The sequence below is a fragment of the Cebus imitator genome, unplaced genomic scaffold (assembly GCF_001604975.1).
Source record: "Cebus imitator isolate Cc_AM_T3 unplaced genomic scaffold, Cebus_imitator-1.0 Scaffold16, whole genome shotgun sequence".
Taxonomy (NCBI): Eukaryota; Metazoa; Chordata; class Mammalia; order Primates; family Cebidae; genus Cebus; species Cebus imitator.
The window spans coordinates 1,244,120-1,263,255 of NW_016107331.1; the positions used below are offsets into that span (position 1 = coordinate 1,244,120).

The 19,136-nt window shown below is 40.1% G+C and overlaps 1 protein-coding gene across 1 annotated transcript in view; it reads right to left on the reverse strand.

The window, feature by feature from the left end:
- Positions 1 to 5,325: 5,325 nt before the first annotated feature.
- The window catches only part of DHFR (dihydrofolate reductase), a 33,470-nt gene continuing 19,659 nt past the window's right edge, over positions 5,326 to 19,136 (reverse strand). The window contains exon 6 of the mRNA XM_017507548.2: positions 5,326 to 6,022. Coding sequence (XP_017363037.1) covers positions 5,944 to 6,022 — 79 coding nt within the window. The 3' untranslated portion in view covers positions 5,326 to 5,943. The remainder of the gene's footprint in view (positions 6,023 to 19,136) is intronic.

The following is a 19,136-nucleotide window of genomic DNA, read 5'->3' on the forward strand; positions in this document are numbered from 1 at the left end:
CCAGCATCATGAAGTCTTTTCCTCCTTGCAGACAAAACTCCATCCCTTTAGGATTTGTCTTGTGTTGTCTTTGTCTTATGGCTCCTGGGCAAAGGAGTGGACACCACTTAATTTTTTCTTCTAATTTTTTCAAATGTGACATTTCACATTTGATTATTTACTACAAAGCTATTTGAAATATCACACACTGATGCGTATTTGCACTTTTTTTTTTTTTTTTTTTAAAGAAAAAAGTTAAACAGAAATGTCACTATATTCACAGTGTAACTTCCTGGTACACATGAGGTCAGCTGGGGAACAGAAAGGACATGAGCAGATCATTAGAAATTGTCATTAAAATAATTCCCCCCCACTCACCCCCAGTAACAAGAACAGCACTTCATGTAGCTTGTGGGCCTTCTTTCCTGTTCAGCCAGGGGCTTTATCCCCTTTGAAAGTAACAGTATCTTGGGCTGAGTGCAGTGGCTCACGCCTATAATCCCAGCACTTTGGGAGGCCGAGGCGGGCAGATCCCTTGAGACCAGCCTGGCAAACATGGTGAAACCTCGTCTCTACTAAAAATACAAAAATTGGCCGGGTGTGATGGCTCAGGCCTGTAATCCCAGCACTTTGGGAGACTGAGGTGCGTGCATCACTTGAGGTCAGGAGTTTGAGACCAGCCTGGCCAATATGGCAAAACCTTGTCTCTACTAAAAATACAAAAATTAGCTGGAGGTGGTGGTACACACCTGTAATCCCAGCTACTGGGGAGGCTGAGGCAGGAGAATCGCTTGAAGCTGAGAGGTGGAGGTTGCACTGAGCTGAGATGGTGCCACTGCACTCCAGCCTGGGTGACACTTGAGGAGGACCAGCCTGGCCAACGTTGTGAAACATTGTCTCTACTAAAATTACAAAAATTAGCTGGGCATGGTGGCTCATGCCTGTAATCTCAGCTACCTGGGAGGCTGAGGCAGGAATATCACTTGAACCATGGAGGCGGAGGCTGCCTTGAGCCGAGATTGTGCCACTGCAGCACAGCCTGGGTGACAGACTGTCTCAAAAAAAAAAAAAAAAAAAAAAAAAAAAAAAAAAAAAAAAAAAAAAAAAAAAAAAAATAGCTGGGCATAGTGGCACACAACTGTAATCCCAGTTACAGGGAGGTTGAGGCAGGAGAATTGCTTCAACTGGGGAAGCGGAGGTTGCAGTGAGTTGAGATTGCCATCACTGCAGTCCAGCCTAGGCGATACTGAGGCTCTGTCTCAAAAACAAATAAACAAAAAGTAATATCTTCTGCTTATAGTCTCTAATTCTATTCCCAGTAGCCATTTAATTGTGCATTTCTTTTCTTTCTCCCTGCTGGATCATCTTTAATCACAAGGTTCAGTCTTTCAAAGATAACTATTTTTCTGAATCCTTGCAACAGCTTGCCAGCCAACCTTTCCCTCACTCATGTTGCCTAATTAGGCCATTAACTTTATAGTTTTTAGTTTACTACCTGTATAAGAAAAGCATCTTGCTAAGGGACATCTATTATTGAGTTTGTTTACTGTTTCTCTTGGAGTTACTGATATTAAATACTTCTATATGTATTTGCATCACACATTTAAGAAAATCTCATTCTTAAAATAGATCAGCAACAAGGAAATATTTTTTTCTTTTGAGACAGGGTTTTGGTCTGTCACCCAGGCTGCTGGAGTGATGATACAATTTGAGTTCACTGCAGCCTCTACTTCTTGGACTCAAGTGATCCTCCCACCTCAGCCTCCCAAGTAGCTGGGACCCCACGCACACAACACTATAACCAGCTTTTTTTTTTTTTTTGTAGAGATGGGGCTTCACCATGTTGCCCAGGCTGAGGAAATTAATCTTTACAACTTTGCCTTCTGAAATCTTATACTAATTTATAATTTGCTTTTCTGTTTTGCTTCACTGAGACATTATAGAGATGGGGATTAAAATTTTTGTTCTTCCTTAGAGTGCAAAAGCAGTGCCTTACAAACTTAAGTAGGCTTCAGATTATCTGAGATGCTTGTTTAAAAGGCAGATTCCGAGACCCAACCCTGATTCAGGAATCAGGAATAGCAGGTCCAACATTTTGAGAAACACTGCCTTTAAGGAAGTGGGTATGTCACACGATTTTAATCTCACAGAAACATAAAATGTGCTAGCTAACCTGAATATTTAAAACATGTGTTTTATTATTTACATGTTTGCCTCAAGTCATCACCTTACAGTGCTGTTCCATAAACCAGTCTGAAAAAGGTGAGACTTGATTTTGATTGGTTCCTAACAACTGATCTTTGTTTTGTGCGACTCTTGGCTAATTCTATGTTTTCCTTTCTCTATTTTCGTCTTCTTTTTTTTTTTTTAGACGGACTTTCGCTCTCGTTACCGGGGCTGGAGGGCAATGGCGTGATCTTGGCTCGCCGCAGCCTCCGCCTCCTGGGTTCAGGCAATTCTCCTGCCTCAGCCTCCTGAGTAGCTGGGATTACAGGCACGTGCCACCATGCCCAGCTGATTTTTTGTATTTCTAGTAGAGACGGGGTTTCACCATGTTGACCAGGATGGTCTCGATCTCTTGACCTTGTGATCCACCCGCCTCGGCCTCCCAAAGTGCTGGGATTACAGGCGTGAGCCACCGCGCCCAGCCCCCTTTCTCTATTTTTAAGCTGACCATGGAGATAAATTGCCATCAAAGTTGCTTTGAAATTTTGTGTGGGGTGTACAAAGAACAGGAGGTCGGCACTTATGAATGAGTGTAATTTTTTATTAAGATGGAATTGTTTTTATTAAAGAAATATATGAAAATGGTTAAGTAAAATCAAATGGCTCTAAAACTCTTACAATGAAAACAACAGTCCTGCCAGTTGTTCTTTCCAGAGGCAAGCACTTTTCATTCTGTTAGTTTTTCCTTCTGGCAGTTACCTTCCTGGGTTTTCCCAAATTCGTATGTTTTTAGTTTTTCAAGTGAATGCATATATTAATACATGTAATTTGCAAAAGACTTTTCAGTTTATAATGCATCCTAACAGTATCCAGCCCCATCCCTCCTAATTCTCCAGAGCAATGACTTTTAACTCTTTTAGCAATGTCTTCTATTTTTTACCTCATATAACTAGTCATTTCTTGATTATTTTATATATTATATAGTGATTTCTTGATATGACAGATTAGGATTTAGCTCTTACACCATCACTATCTTCACTTTTCCTCCCATATTGTCCCAAAGTAGTTACCAGATTTAAGGGGTAAGCAGTCACATCATTATGACTATGTACAGATTGCTCATTGTTGAGAAAAAGAGCATACTATGTTCTTATTTCCTATCCTGTACTTCTTTCTGTCCTAGAATTAATAATTGCCTAACCATCCCTTCCCCACCCCCGCCTTTTTTTTCTTTATCTTTCTTCAATGAACTTCATTCCAAATGCCCCAAATCTGGCAATAACCTATTATTATTTTTGAGACAGGGTCTCACTCTGTCACCAAGGCTGGACTGCAGTGGCGTGATCTAGGCTCACTGTAGCCTCCACCTCCCAGGTTCAAGCGATTCTCCTGCCTCAGCCTCCCAAGTAGCTGGGACTGCAGGTGTGTACCACCACACCCGGCCAATTTTATTTTTTAGTAGAGATGTGGTTTTATCATATTGGTCAGGCTGGTCTTGAACTCCAGACCTCATGATCCGCCTGCCTCAACCTCTCAAAAGTGCTGGGATTACAGGCGTGAACCGCTGTGCTCAACCCCTATTATGAAGAGACCTCACTATAGTGGCCAGGCTGGTCTGTCACTCTTGGGCTCAAGCCATCTTCTTGCTTAGTCCCCTGCGTAGCTGGGACTATAGGCATGAGCCATTCCACCCATCTAACCTATTAATATTTTTACTGTTTCTTTGTAAAGCCAGCTCCATACCTGGAATATTGCCTGTGCTGGATCCTATTTGTTGGATCCATGTCATTCTCTGGTTTGTGTACTCCTTCATTTTGCTGGAATATTTTCTCCAATAGCTTCCCAAGAAAGGGCACATGGAGGTAACACGGGTCTTTGCTTGTCTAAAGTATTATTTTACCTTCAGCCCTTGATTATTTGGCTGCATATAGATTTATCAGTTGAAAATAACTTTCTTTCTAGAATGCTGAAAGCATGGTTCCATTGTTTTCAGATTCTATTTCAAGACAGGGTCTCTTCCGCCACCCAGGCTGGAGTGCAGCAGCACAATCACGAGACACCACGGCAGCCTTGAACTCTTGGGCTCAACTGATCCTTCCATCTCAGTTCCCTGAGATGGGACTACAGGTGTGCACCACAATGCCCAGCTAATTATTGTATTTTTTGTAGAGATGGGGCTTCACCATGCTGCCCAAGCTGTTCTCAAGTGATTCACCTGCCTTGGCCTACCAAAATGCTGGATTACAGGTGCGAGCCGCTGTGCCTGGCCACTTTTTCTTTTCTTCTCTCTCTACTTTCTTCATTTCTCAAAGGCATCTCAAACTCAGTGGGCCAAAACCAAAGTCAAAAACTCCATTGGAATATCCTGCTACGGCCAAGTTTAAAATATATCTTAAATCACAATTCCTTACTACATGCAATCCTTTGGTTCAAACTACCACCATCCCTCGCTTGAACTTAGAATTGCTTTTCCTTCTTCTGTGTTTTTTAAAATTATAAATGTCTGGCTTCATACTTTTTACTACATAAAAAAAATGAAGATCTGCTGGGTGCGGTGGCTCGTGCCTGTTAATTTCAGCACTTTGGGAGGCCAAGGCAGACAGATTGAGGTCAGGAGTTTGAGACCAGCCTGGCCAACATGGTGAAACACTGTCTCTACTAAAAATATAAAATTACCTGGGTGTGGTGGTGTGTACCTGTAGTCCCAGCTACTTGGGAGCCTGAGGCAGGAGAATTGCTTCAACCAGGGAAGGCGGAAGTTGCAGTGAGCCAAGGTTGTGCCATTGCACTCTGCCTGGGTAACAACAGTCAAACTCTATCTACCAAAAACTAAAAAGCATGAAGAGCTTATATACTTAAACATACAATTGCTTTAAGTGTTTGGCATTCACTGTTCCCGTGCATGCCAGCAGCTTCTTACTGCAAACACCTGGGACTTGCAATAGAGCAGCTGGAGTATGTTCCACCCCATACACAGGAAAGGGAGCTGACAACCAAGGAGTGGGGGATCAACACTCCAGCTTTCTCCCCTCTGTTCCCATGTATCTCAGCAGTATGGAGCTTGTTACCAATGAGAACCTGCTCAATGACTTTTAACTGGTTTTCTTACCTACTCAGTTCCATTTCTCCATACCTCAACTGATGATTTCTGGTATGACCTAGCAAATAAACTACTTTCACTGGACTTCCAGGTTGTTTTCAATTTTTCACTGTTACAAACAAGGCTGCGACATTTGTCTACAAACCTCTGGATATACATGCAGGAAGCTTTCAGTATTTCCCACTAGTGAAAATCCTCAGTTGAAGGGTATGTGCATCTTCATCTTTAATAAATAATACTACCAACATTTGAAAAGCCCGACAATGTCAAGGACTGGCAAGAATGCCACGTGATGGGTGTGGAATGGCAGCTCACTGTGTAGCAGGTGCTGGGGACTCAGTCGGGGTCTTGGATAGGCACTTAGTTATAGCAAAAATGTTTCATAAATGGTATCTGATATAGCCAAGGTTAGTGGGGAAAGTGTAAAGTATTTATAACGTCAATAGTGGTGTACAGCAAAAAAAAAAGGTTAGTGGGGAATACAAACACATTGCTTAGAAATAATTATCCACAGATCTAAAGTCAATGTCTTTTTTTTTCTTTGCAGAAAGAGAGAAAGGGGAAAGAAAAAACAGAGAAAAGCGAAAAGCTTCCATAAGATCTTGTAGAAGGAAAAAAAGACTTTTTTTCTAATGTAAAAATACATAATTTTTTTTCAGAGGGAGGAGGAACAGCTTAAACTAGAAAACACATTCATATTAATCATTCTTCTCATATACTTCAAATTTGTACTTAATGCCTTTCTCCTCCTGGGCATCAGAGGGAACACCTGGGTATCTGTAAAATAAAAAAATATATTATTAAATTATGTATCCATTAGAAACATAGCTTCCCTGATTCTCAGTTTAAACACATCAATAGTGCATAAAGTAAATAAAAGGTTTCTCTTCGTTTTTCTTCACAATGGTAAGCCTTGTAAAGTTGGATAAGTATCATGCAAATATTCCACATATGCAAATGGTAAGAAAAAAACTGTAAACTATATAGAGAGTTAGTGTAATTTCTCCTCTTTTGTTTCTTTTGGATTCCTAATTCTCTCAAAAACCAGTTAGCAGATTCCCTTGTATCTTTCCACTCTATTGCCCAGCTAATAGGAAATTTCTTAAGAGCTTTTTGCAAGTCTTATATTTGTTATCACATTTCTTGTGTAAGCAGAAGAAAAAATACAATCTGAAGCTGTTTAGAACATAACTGAAATTATGTGCCCTGGACAGTGACAGGTTCTCCGCTTCCGTTTGGTTGATGGACACCACACTGCTCTAATTCCACTGTGTGCAGCAGACTGTAATTCCTTTATGAGGATCTGCTGTTCCTGTTCCCTAACTCCTCTCACTTGAGCCTGTGTTCTCTCCAGCTTCCCACCCAAAACCCAGCTTTTCCACAGAGGACTCTTCTGGCCATTCCAACCTCCAATGAACCCCAAATCTTGGGGTACTTCAGTACTATGCAGGCTGTACCCCAGTATGCTCCAGGTGGTGGTCAGGAATGCCTGCTTGAATCAGACTGTGCTTGACTCTGGTTCTGCTGTATGACATGCCTCTGAGCCTGGCTGTCAACGAAGTCTTCATCCTTGTAAAAATTTTAGCATTGGCCAGGCATAGTGGCTCCTGCCTGTAATCCCAGCACTTTGGGAGGCCAAGGTGGGTGGATCACCTGAGGTCAGGAGTTTGAGACCAGCCTGGTCAACGTGGTGTAACCCCATCTCTACTAAAAATACAAAAATTAGCTGGGTGTGGTGGCATATACCTGTAATCCCTGCTACTCGGGACGCTGAGGCAGGAGAATTGCTTGAGCCCGGGAGGAAGAGGTTGCAGTGAGCCAAGATGGCGCCACTGCACCATTCCAGCTTGGGTGACACAGCCCCCCAACCAAAAACTAAAACAAACAACAACAAAAAAAACAAAACCCGAAAAAGAATATAGCATTGTGCCTAACACATTAAGTGTTCTATAAATGGTGTCCACTAATAATATTGGTTTGTTTCATTTCTCTATTTTCTAAACTCAAGGTAGGCAGGGATAACAGGCATGGTGGTGTTATTCAACTTTTCTCTTTCATGTTTATTTCACTATACTGGTGCATTTATTTTTAAATCAGCAAGAATGGTGTTAATAAAAGATATCATGTTTTAACAGAAACGTATGTAACCACAAGAGGTTGACCGGTAGAGACAATGGGGCTTAAACTAAGTGAGTACCTGGGGGAAAGGGATAGGGGAAGTAGAGAATGACCAAAGTTTATATCTGGACAGTAGAGAGCAAATCTATGGAGAGAAAGCAGCTCCAGAATTGAGCAATGTTAGTTTTCCAGGAACAACGTATATTCACCTTATCTTGAGAGGTTTCTTTTTTCTCCATAGAATAAAGGACTGACTTATTCTAGGTTTCCCCTTAGAGAATTTCCTCTATTCCATTAAAGAGGCTGTTATGTTATGTTAGTACACACCTGAAAGTACAAAAGACCATCAAACGTTGCAATGGAAGAATTTTTTGCTTTCTTCCATAGACTTGTTTAGAATGTCCACTTTGGAGCAGTTTCCTTATTCCTATCTTAATCTATTCACTATTAAAATTTTCTAAGACATTTAAGAAGTACTAGCAATCCATCACAAACTCTCAAAAAACCAGAAGAGAAGAGAGCATCTTCCAATTCACTCCATGAGGTCACTTTTATCCTGATGACAAAACCAGGGAAGGCATTAAAACAAACAAACAAACAAAAACTATAAACCAATATCCCTTCTGAATATAAATGCAAAAATCTTCAACAATAAACTAGCAACCTAAACCCAGTAACATATAAAAAGGATTATACACCATTACCAAGAAGAATTTGTCCCAGAAACATTAGCTTAACATGCAAATTAATGTGATATACCATATTAATATTACATTAAAGTATTAGTAAAAAGAGAAAACCACATGATCATCTCAATAGACTCAGAAAAAGCATGTCACAAAATCGAATACTCTCATGATAAAAAATACTCAACAAACTAGAAATAGAAGGGATTTTCCTCAATGTGTTGAAGGCACTCACAGCTTAAATCACGCTTAATGGTGAGAGACAAAGCTTCCCCTCTAAGATTAGGAACAAGACAAGTAAGTCTGCTCTTGCTGTCTTCTAGTCAACACTGTACTGGCAGGTCTAGCCATGGAAATTAGGCAAAGAAAAAAATAAAAACATCCAGATTTAAAAGGACATAAACCTCTATTTACAGATGACATTACACTGTACAGAGAAAATCCTAAGGAATCTACTAACAATTAGAATTACTAAATAAGTTCAGCAAGGTTGAAAGATACAAGATCAATGAACAAAAATTTCTTGGATTTCTATAGCTAGCAATGAACAGTCTGAAACTAAAGATAAGGAAACCACCATTTACAATAGCATCAAAAGGAATATAACACATAAAAATGAATTTAATAAAGAAGCATAAGACTTATACACTAAAAGGTATACAACTTTGATAAACAAAATTAAATAGGACCTGAACAAGGGGAAAGACATCACATGCTCAGGGTTTAAAAGACTTGTTTTTTTTTTTTTTTTTGAGACAAGTTCTTGCTCTGTAGCCCAGGCTGGAGGGCAATGGCATGATTTTGGCTCACTACAAGTACTTCTGCCTCCTGGGTCAAGTGGTTCTCTTGCCTCAGCTTCCCAAGTAGCTGGAATTACAGGTGCCTGCCATCAAGTCCGGCTAGTTTCTTGTATTTTTAGTAGAGAAAGGGTTTCACCATGTTGGCCAGGCTGGTCTTGAATGCCTGACCTCAGATAATCCACCTCCCTCAGCCTCCAAAAGTGCTGGGATTACACTGCACCCAGCCATAAAAGACCTAATATTGTTAAGAAAACAATATTCTTCAGTGATCTACAGATGCAATACAACCTGTATCAAAATCCCAGTTTGCTTTCTGGCAGAAATTGGTAAGCGTATCATAAAGTTTTTATGGAAATGCAAGGGACCCAGAATAGCCAAAATAGTCTTGAAAAAGAAGAACAATTTTAAAAGTTGGTAATCTATTTGGGAGGCTCAGGTGGGAGGATCACTTGAGCCTAGAAGTTGAAGACCAGCTTGGGCAACATAGCAAGACCCAGTCTCTTAAAAGAAAAAAAAAAAAAAAAAGCCAGGTGTGATGGTACACACCTGTACTCCCTCCCAGCTACTCTGAAGGCCGAGGCAGAAAGATCACTTGAGCTCAGGAGTTTGAGGCTGCAGTGAGCTATGACTGTGCCACTGCATGAGCGACAGAGTGAGGCAACATCTCTTAAGAAAAAAAGTGCAGGGAGAAGAGATCCAAGATAGGAACAGCTCTGGAGTGCAGTCCCAGCGAGAATGCAGAGGGTGAGTAATCATCGCATTTCCAAGCAAGTTTTTACTGCCCACAGACCAGGAGATTCCCAGGCAGAAAAGCGCCATGAGTCTCCAGCATGGCTGTTTTAGATGGTGCAGCGGGTCTCCGCACAAAAACTCACACAAATCAGGGTGGCTGTTTCAACTGACGCCTGGAACAACTGGGAGACACAGTCACCAATTCAACTGAAAAAAAGGGCTGAAACAGGGAGTCAGGTGGTCTGGCTCGGCAGGTCCCATCTCCACAAAGACCAGCAATCTGAAACTCTCCAGACTGAAAGTTTCACAGCAAGCCCAGCTGGACCCAGAATGATCCAGCTCTGGGGGGGGAAGGGCGTCCACCATTACCGAGGCAGTCTGCCATTTCCCAGGCAGACCACCATTACTGAGGCAGTTCTGACTATACCTCTGTAAACAAAACTGCAAGGAAGTTCACATTGCAGCTGAGCAGAGCCCATGGCAGCTTAGCAACGCCTCTGCTGGCAGACTGTGACTAGGCTACCTCCCGGCAGGGCAGGGTATCTCTGAAAAAAGGCAGCAGCACGTTGGGAACTTACAAATAAAGCCACACCTTCCCATGACAGAGCACCTGGGAAAAAAGGGTGGTTACGAGTTCCACTGCAGCAGACTTAAACGTACCTGTCCAGCAACTCTGAATGGAATGGAGCTCACAGCTCAGCACTTGTGCTACTATAAGGGATAGACTGTCTCCTCAAGCAGCTCCCTGAACCCCATATATCCAAAGAGACACCTCATAAAGGAGAGCTCAGGCTGACATCTGGTGGGTATCCTTCTGGGACAAAGATAACAGAAGAAGAAACTGGCACAACCCTTACTGTTCTGCAGCTGCCGCAGGTGATCCCCAGGCAAGCAGGGTCTGGAGTGGACCTCCAGCAATCCTACAACAGATGGGCCTGACTGTTAGAAGGAAAACTAAAAACAGAAAGAAATAACATCATCATCAACAAAAAGGATGTCCACTCAGAGACCGCATCTTAAAGTCACCAACTACAAAGACCACAAGTAGATAAACCAACAAAGATGGAAAGAAACCAGAGCAAAAAGGATGAAAACACCCAAAACCAGAACACCCCTCCTCCTCCAAGGGATCACATCTCCTCACCAGCAAGGGAACAAGGCCGGATGGAGAATGAGTCTGATGAATTGACAGAAATAGGCTTCAGAAAGTGGGTAATAAAAAACTTCTCTGAGCTAAAAGAACATGTTCTAACCCAATGCAAAGAAACTAAGAACCTTGAAAAAAGGTTTGATGAAATGCTAATGAGAATAAACAGCTTAGAGAAGAATATAAATGAATTAATGGAGCTGAAAAGCACAACACGAGAACTTCGCAAAGCATACCCAAGTTTTAATACCCAAATCCACCAAACAGAAGAAAGGATATCAGAGATTGAAGATCAACTCAATGAAATAAAACAAGAAGGCAAGATTAGAGAAAAAGGAGTAAAAAGAAAAGAACAAAGCCTCCAAGAAATACGGGATTATGTGAAAAGACCTAATCTACGTTTGTTAGGTGTGCCTGAATGTGACGGAGAGAATGAATCCAAGCTGGAAAACACTCTTTGGGATATTATCCAGGAGAACTTCCCCAACCTAGCAAGGCAGGCCAATATTCAAGTCCAGGAAATACAGAGAATACCACAAAGATATTCCTCAAGAAGAGTAACCCCAAGGCACATAATTGTCAGATTCACCAAGGTGGAAATGAAGGAAAAAATGCTAAGGGCAGCCAGAGAGAAAGGTCAGATTACTCATAACGGCTCTCTCGGCAGAAACTCTACAATCCAGAAGAAAGTGGGGGCCAATATTCAACATCTTTAAAGAAAAGAACTTTCAACCTAGAATTTCATATTCAACCAAACTAAGCTTCATAAGCCAAGGAGAAATAAAATCCTTTACAAACAAGCAATTGCTCAGAGATTTCATCACCACCAGGGCTGCCTTACAAGAGCTCCTGAAAGATGCACTAAACATACAAAGGAACAACCAGTAACAGCCACTCCAAAAACGTACCAAATGGTAAAGAGAATCGACACAATGAAGAAACTGCGTCAACTAATGGGCAAAACAACCAGCTAGCATCAAAATAGCAGGATCAAATTCACACATAACAATATTAACCTTAAATGTAAATGGGCTAAATGCCACAATCAAAAGACACAGACTGGCAAATTGAAAAAAAGTCAAAACCTATCGGTGTGCTGTATCCAGGAAACCTACCTCACGTGCAAGGATCCACATAGGCTCAAAATAAAGGGATGGAGGAAGACTGACCAAGCAAATGGAGGGGGAAAAAACAAAAAAAAGGCAGGAGTTGCAATCCTAGTCTCTGATAAAATAGGCTTTAAACCAACAACGATCAAAAGAGACAGAGAAGGGCATTACATAATGGTAAAAGAATCAACGCAACAAGAAGAGCTAATGATCCTAAATATATACGCACCCAATACAGGAACACCCATATACATAAAGCAAGTTCTTAATGACCTAAAAAGTGACTTGGACTCCCACACAATAATAGTGGGAGACTTTAACACTCCACTGTCAATATTAGATAAATCAGTGAGGCAGAATATTAACAAGGATATCCAGGACTGGAACTCAGATCTGGACCAAGCAAACCTAAAAGACATCTACAGAATTTTCCACCCCAAATCCACAGAATATATATTCTTCTGAGCACCACATCACACCTACTCTAAAATTGACCACATAATTGGAAGTAAATCACTCCTCAGCAAATGCAAAAGAATGGAAATCATAACAGTCTCTCAGACCACAGTGCAATCAAATTAGAATTCAGGATTAAGAAACTAATTCAGAACAGCACAACTTCAGGGAAACTGAACAACTGGCTATTGAATGTTGACTGGATAAACAGTGAAATGAAGGCAGAAATAAAGATGTTCTTTGAAACCAACGAGAATGAAGACACACGTACCAGAATCTCTAGGACACATTTAAAGCACTGATTAGAGGAAAACTTATAGCTATAAATGCCCACATGAGAAGCAAGGAAAGATCTAAAATCGACACCCTATCATCAAAATTGAAAGAGCTAGAGGAGCAAGATCAAATAACTCAAAAGTTAGCAGAAGACAAGATCAAAGCAGAACTGAAGGAGATAGAGACACGAAAAACCCTTCAAAAAAATCAATAAATCCAGGAGCTGGTTTTTTGAAAAGATCCCAATAAAATAGACCACTAGCCAGATTAATAAAAAAGAAAAGAGAGAAGAATCAAACAGATGCAATAAAAACCGATTAAGTGGATATAACCACAGATTGCACAGAAAAACAAACTACTAACAAAGATTACTACAAACAACTCTATGCACACAAACCAGTACACCTGGAAAAAATGGATAAATTCCTGACACTTGCACCCTCCCAAGCCTAAACCAGGAAGAAGCTGAAACCCTGAATAGAGCAATAACAAGGGCTGAAGTTGAGGCAGCAATTAATAGCCCACTAACCAAAAAAAGCCCAGGTCCAAATGGGTTCACAGCCGAATTCTACCAGACACATAAAGAGGAGCTGGTACCACTCCTTCTGAAACTATTCCAAACAATACAAAAAGAGGGAATCTTTCCCAAATCATTTTATGAGACCAACATCATCCAGATACCAAAACCTGGCAGAGACTCAACAAGAAAAGATACCTTAAGGCCAATATCCATGATGAACATACACACAAAAATCTTCAATAAAATACTGGCAAACTGATTGCAACAGCACATCAAAAAGCTTATCCATCACAATCAAGTAGGCTTCATCCGAGGGATGGAAGGCTGGTTCAACATATGCAAGTCTATAAATGTAATTCACCACATAAACAGAACCAAAGACAAAACCACATGATTATCTCAATAGATGCAGAGAAGGCCTTTGACAAAATTCAACAGCCCTTCATGCTAAAAACTCTCAATAAACTAGCTATGGGCGCAACATATCTCAAAATAATAAAAGCTATTTACGACAAACCCACAGCCAATATCATACAGAATGGGCAAAAACTGGAAGCATTCCCTTTGAAATATGGCACTAGACAAGGATGCCCTCTCTCACCACTCCTATTCAATAGATTATTGGAAGTTCTAGCTAGAACAATCAGGCAAGAAAAAGAAATAAAGGGTATTCAATTAGGAAAGGAGGAAGTCAAATTGTCTCTATTTGCAGATGACATGATTGTATATTTAGAAGTCCCCATTGTCTCAGCCCAAAATCTCCTGAAACTGATAAGCAACTTCGGCAAAGTCTCAGGATACAAAATCAATGTGCAGAAATCACAAGCATTCCTATACACCAATAACAGACTTAAAGAGAGCCAAATCAAGAACAAACTGCCATTCACAATTGCTACAAAGAGAATAAAATACCTAGGAATACAACTAATAAAGGATGTAAAGGACCTCTTCAAGGAGAACTACAAACCACTGCTCAAGGAAATAAAAAAGGACGCAAACAGATGGAAAAACATTCCATGCTCACGGCTAGGAAGAATCAATATTGTGAAAATGGCCATACTGCCCAAAGTAATTTACAGATTTAACGCTATCCCCATGAAGCTACCAGTGACCCTCTTCACAGTACTGGAAAAAACCACTTTAAATTTCATAAGAAACCAAAAGAGAGCCCGCACAGCCAAGTCAATTGTAAGCAAAGAGAACAAAGCTAGAGGCATCACATTATCTGACTTCAAACTATACTATAAGGCTACAGTAATCAAAACAGCATTGTACTGGTACCAAAACAGAGATATAGACCAATGAAACAGAACAGAGGCCTCGGAGGCAATGCCACACATCTACAACCATTGGATCTTTGACAAACCTGAAAAAAACAAGCAATGGGGAAAGGATTCCCTATTTAATAAACGGTGTTGGGAAAACTGGCTAGCTATGTGCAGAAAGCAGAAACTGGACCCCTCCCTGACACCTTACACTAAAATTAACTCCAGATGGATTAAAGACTTAAACATAAGACCTAACACCATAGAAACCCTAGAAGAAAACCTAGGCAAAACCATTCAGGACACAGGCATAGGCAACGACTTCATGGCCAAAACACCAAAAGCATTGGCAACAAAAGTCAAAATAGACAAATGGGATCTAATTAAACTCCAGAGCTTCTGCACAGCGAAAGAAACAATCATTAGAGTGAACCGGCAACCAACAGAATGGGAAAAAAATTTTGCAATCTACGCATCTAACAAAGGGCTAATATCCAGAATCTACAAAGAACTAAAACAGATTTACAAGAATAAAACAATCTCATCAAAAAGTGGGTAAAGGACATGAATAGACACTTTTCAAAAGAAGACATATATGAGGCCAACAAACATGAAAAAATGCTCATCATCACTGGTCATTAGAGAAATGCAAATCAAAACCACATTGAGATACCATCTCACGCCAGTTAGAATGGCAATCATTAAAAAATCTGGAGACAACAGATGCTGGAGAGGATGTGGAGAAATAGGAACACCTTTACACTGTTGGTGGGAGTGTAAACTAGTTCAACCATTGTGGAAGACAGTGTGGTGATTCCTCAAGGATCTAGACATAGAAATTCCATTTGACCCAGCAATCCCATTACTGGGTATATATCCAAAGGATTATAAATTATAAATTCTTCTATTATAAAGGCACATGCACACGTATGTTCATTGTGGCACTGTTTACAATAGCAAAGACCTGGAACCAACCCAAATGCCCATCGATGATAGACTGGACAAGGAAAATGTGGCACATATACACCATGGAATACTATGCAGCCATAAAAAAATGATGAGTTCGTTTCCTTTGTAGGTACATGGATGAATCTGGAAACGATCATTCTCAGCAAACTGACATAAGAAGAGAAAATCAAACACCGCATGTTCTCACTCATAGGCAGGTGTTGAACAATGAGAACACATGGACACAGGGAGGGGAGCATCACACACTGAGGTCTGTTGTGGGGGACTAGAGGAGGGACAGCTGGGCGCAGGGAGTTGGGGAGGAATAACATAGGGAGAAATGCGAGATCTAGTTGACGAGGATGAAGGCAGCAAACCACATTGCCATGTATGTACCTATGGAAGAATCCTGCATGTTCTGCACATGTACCCCAGAACCTAAAGTGAAATAAAATATTAAAAAAAAAAAGTGTAGGCTGCGTACAGTGGCTCACACCTGTAATCCCAGCAGTTTGGGAGGCCAAGGCTAGTCTAAAACACCTGATTGTCAGGAGTTTGAGACCAGCCTGGCCAACATGGTGAAATCCCATCTCTACTATAGTCCCAGCTACTTGGGAGGCTGAGACAGGAGAATCACTTGAACCCACGAGACTGCGCCATACTCCAGCCTGGGTGACAGAGCAAGACTGCATCTCAAAAAAAAAAGAAAAAAAAAAAAAAGGAATCAAGAAGGTGGTGTGGAATGTACATACAGGTCAACTGAATAGAATTGATAGTACAGAAACTCCTACCTTTATGGCCAACTGATTTTCAACAAGGGTATCAAGATACTTCAATAGGAGAAAATATAGCCTTTTCGACAAATAGTGCTGGACAATTATAGGTACATTTACAAAGAATGATGTTAGACCCCTTCCTTCTACCATACGTAAATTAACTCACGTGCAGCACAGACTTTCATGTACGAGTTAAAACTTCAAAACTCTTAGAGAAGGAAACAGAAGAATAAATCTTTATAAGCTTGGTTTGGCAATGGTTTTTTAGGTATGACACCAAAAGACAAGTGACAAAAGAAAAAAAATAGATAAATTGGACAATATTAAAATGGAAAGCTTTTGTATTGCAAATGATATCATGAAGTGAAAAAGAATATAGATAATGGGAGAAAAATATTTGCAAATCATATACCTGTTAAGTCCTATATACAGAATATTCAAACGACTCTCAAAACTCAATATAAAGACAACTGCATTTTTAAAATAAGAAAGGATCTGAATAGATATTGCGACAAAGAAAGATATTCAAATGACCAATAAACACCTGAGAAGATGCTCAACATCATTGATCACTAGGGAAATACAAATCAAAACCATAAGATATTACTTTACTTCCACTAGGATGGTTATAACCAAAAAGACAGATAATAAAAAGTGTTGGGGATGTGAAGAAACTATAACTTTTGTTCACTGCTGGTGGTAATGTAAAAAGATACAGTCATATTGAACAACGGTTTGATAGTTCTTCAAAATGTGAACATAAAGTCCACATGACACAGCAATTCTTTTTCTAGATTACACCGAAGAGAAATGAAAACATACATCTGGCTGGGTGTGGTGGCTCATGACTGTAATCCCAGCACACTGGGAGGCCTAGATGGGTGGATCACTTGAGCTCAGAAGTTCAAGACCAGCCTGGACAACATGGCAAAACCCTGTCTACAAAAAATACAAAAAAATTAGCCAGGTATAGTGGCATGCACCTTTATTCTTGGCTACTCAGGAGGCTGAGTTCGGAGGATGGCTGGAACCCAAGAAGTAGAGGTTGCAGTGAGCCAAGATCATGCCACTTCACTCTAGCCTGGGCAACAGAGCCAGACTCTTTCTCAAACAAACAAACAAACAAAAAAAAACAAAAAAAGAAAACATACACCCACAAAAAGACTTGTTTGTACATGAATGTTCATAGCACAATAGCCAAAAAGTAGAAATAAACCAAATGCCTACCAATTGATGAATGGATAAATAAAATGTAGTATATCTGTACCATGGAACGTTTTTGGCAACAGACAGGAATGAAGTACTGATAGATAGTACGAATGGATAAACCTTGAAAATCGAAAATATTATGCTAAGGGAAAGAAGCCAATTCCAAGGAAGACCACATATTATACGATTCTGTTCATACAAACTGTCCACAACAGGCCTATCTATAGACACAGAAAGAAAGTAGATTAGTGGTTTCTAGGCCTGGAAGGGGAGGGGAATGGAGACTGATTGTTAATGGGTACAGGGATTTTCTTTCTTGGTGATGAAAGAAAAAAAAAAATTTTTTTTTTAAACCATAAAACATTTTATTGTTAAAAAAAGGTTTTTTAAAAAATGAATGTGAATTTATTGTGCACTTGATTGTTTAAAGAACTGTCAGATTATAGGTGATGGGGAGGAAGGCAGCAAATCACACTGCCATGTGTGCACCCATGCAACAATCCTGCATATTCTTCACATGTACCCCAAAACCCAAAAAGCAATAAAAAAAGAAAACAAAAAAACTGTCAATTTACACCAGGGTATGCAGAAAGCCTGATACAATGGGATTCTAGTCTATAGTGTCATCAATGTTACCTATTGAAAACAAATATGCTATATGTAGTAATATATATGAATTATTACTTTATATATAAATATATATTTATGTAATATATAATATATAAAATCTATTACTTTATATATGTTTATATATAAATTATATACTAGGAATAAATTATGCATATAATTACCAACATTTATGTGTGAATATTTGATAATTAGTAGGGTTTGGGTCAGAAAAAGTTTTTAAATTTATTTTTAGTTTAGATTCAGAGGGTTCATGTGTTTATTTGTTATATGAGTAGGCATTGCCTGCATAATGGTGGGGGTTGGGTGGGCGATGAAAATGTTTTAAACTTATACTGTGGTGAGGGTCACACAACTCTGAATATTACTAAAATTCACTCTCAATTATACATCTTTTTTTTGAGACATGGTCATGCTCTGTTGTCCAGGCTGGAGTGCAATGGTATAATCAAGGCAGTGTAGCCTCAACCTCCTAGGCTCAATCGATCCTCCTGCCTCAGCCTCCTAAGTAGCTGGGACCAGAAGTGTGTGCTACCACACCCAGCTAATTTTTATATTTTTTGAGGAGATGGGGGTCTTCTATGTTGCCCAGGCTGGTTACAAACTTCTGGGTTCAAGCAACCGCCCTACCTTGGTGTCCCAAAATGTTGGGATTATAGGCATGAGCCGTGATGCCTGGTCTAATTATATATACACTTCCAATAGGTCGATATTATATGAATGCTATTTCAGTAATGATATTAAATTTTTCTCTTCTAAAAGCCAGAAAGCCAGAATGGTGTTTGTTTTAAGTTATCAAGGATCCTGAAGGATCATAGCTTTGGAAAGAGTTCTGATTGAAAGCAATGTGATTTGGAATGGCATTTAACATGAAGCTGATTTACATAGTAATATATTCTTGTTAGTAGTGAAGAGAAAAATAAGAAATGAATTCAAAGCTCAGTGCAGTGGCTCACGCCTGTAATCTCAGCACTTTGGGAGGCTGAGGCGGGTGGATCACTTGAAGTCAGGAGTTACAGACCAGCCTGACCAACATGGCAAAACCCCATTGGTACTGGAAATACAAAAATTAGCCAGGCATAGTGGCACATGCCTGTGATCACAGCCTCAGGGATGCTGAGGCAGGCGAATCACTTGAACTTGGGAGGCAGAGATTGCAGTGAGCTGAGATCACATCACTGCACTCCAGCCTGGGTGATGGAGCAAGACTCTGTCTCAAAAA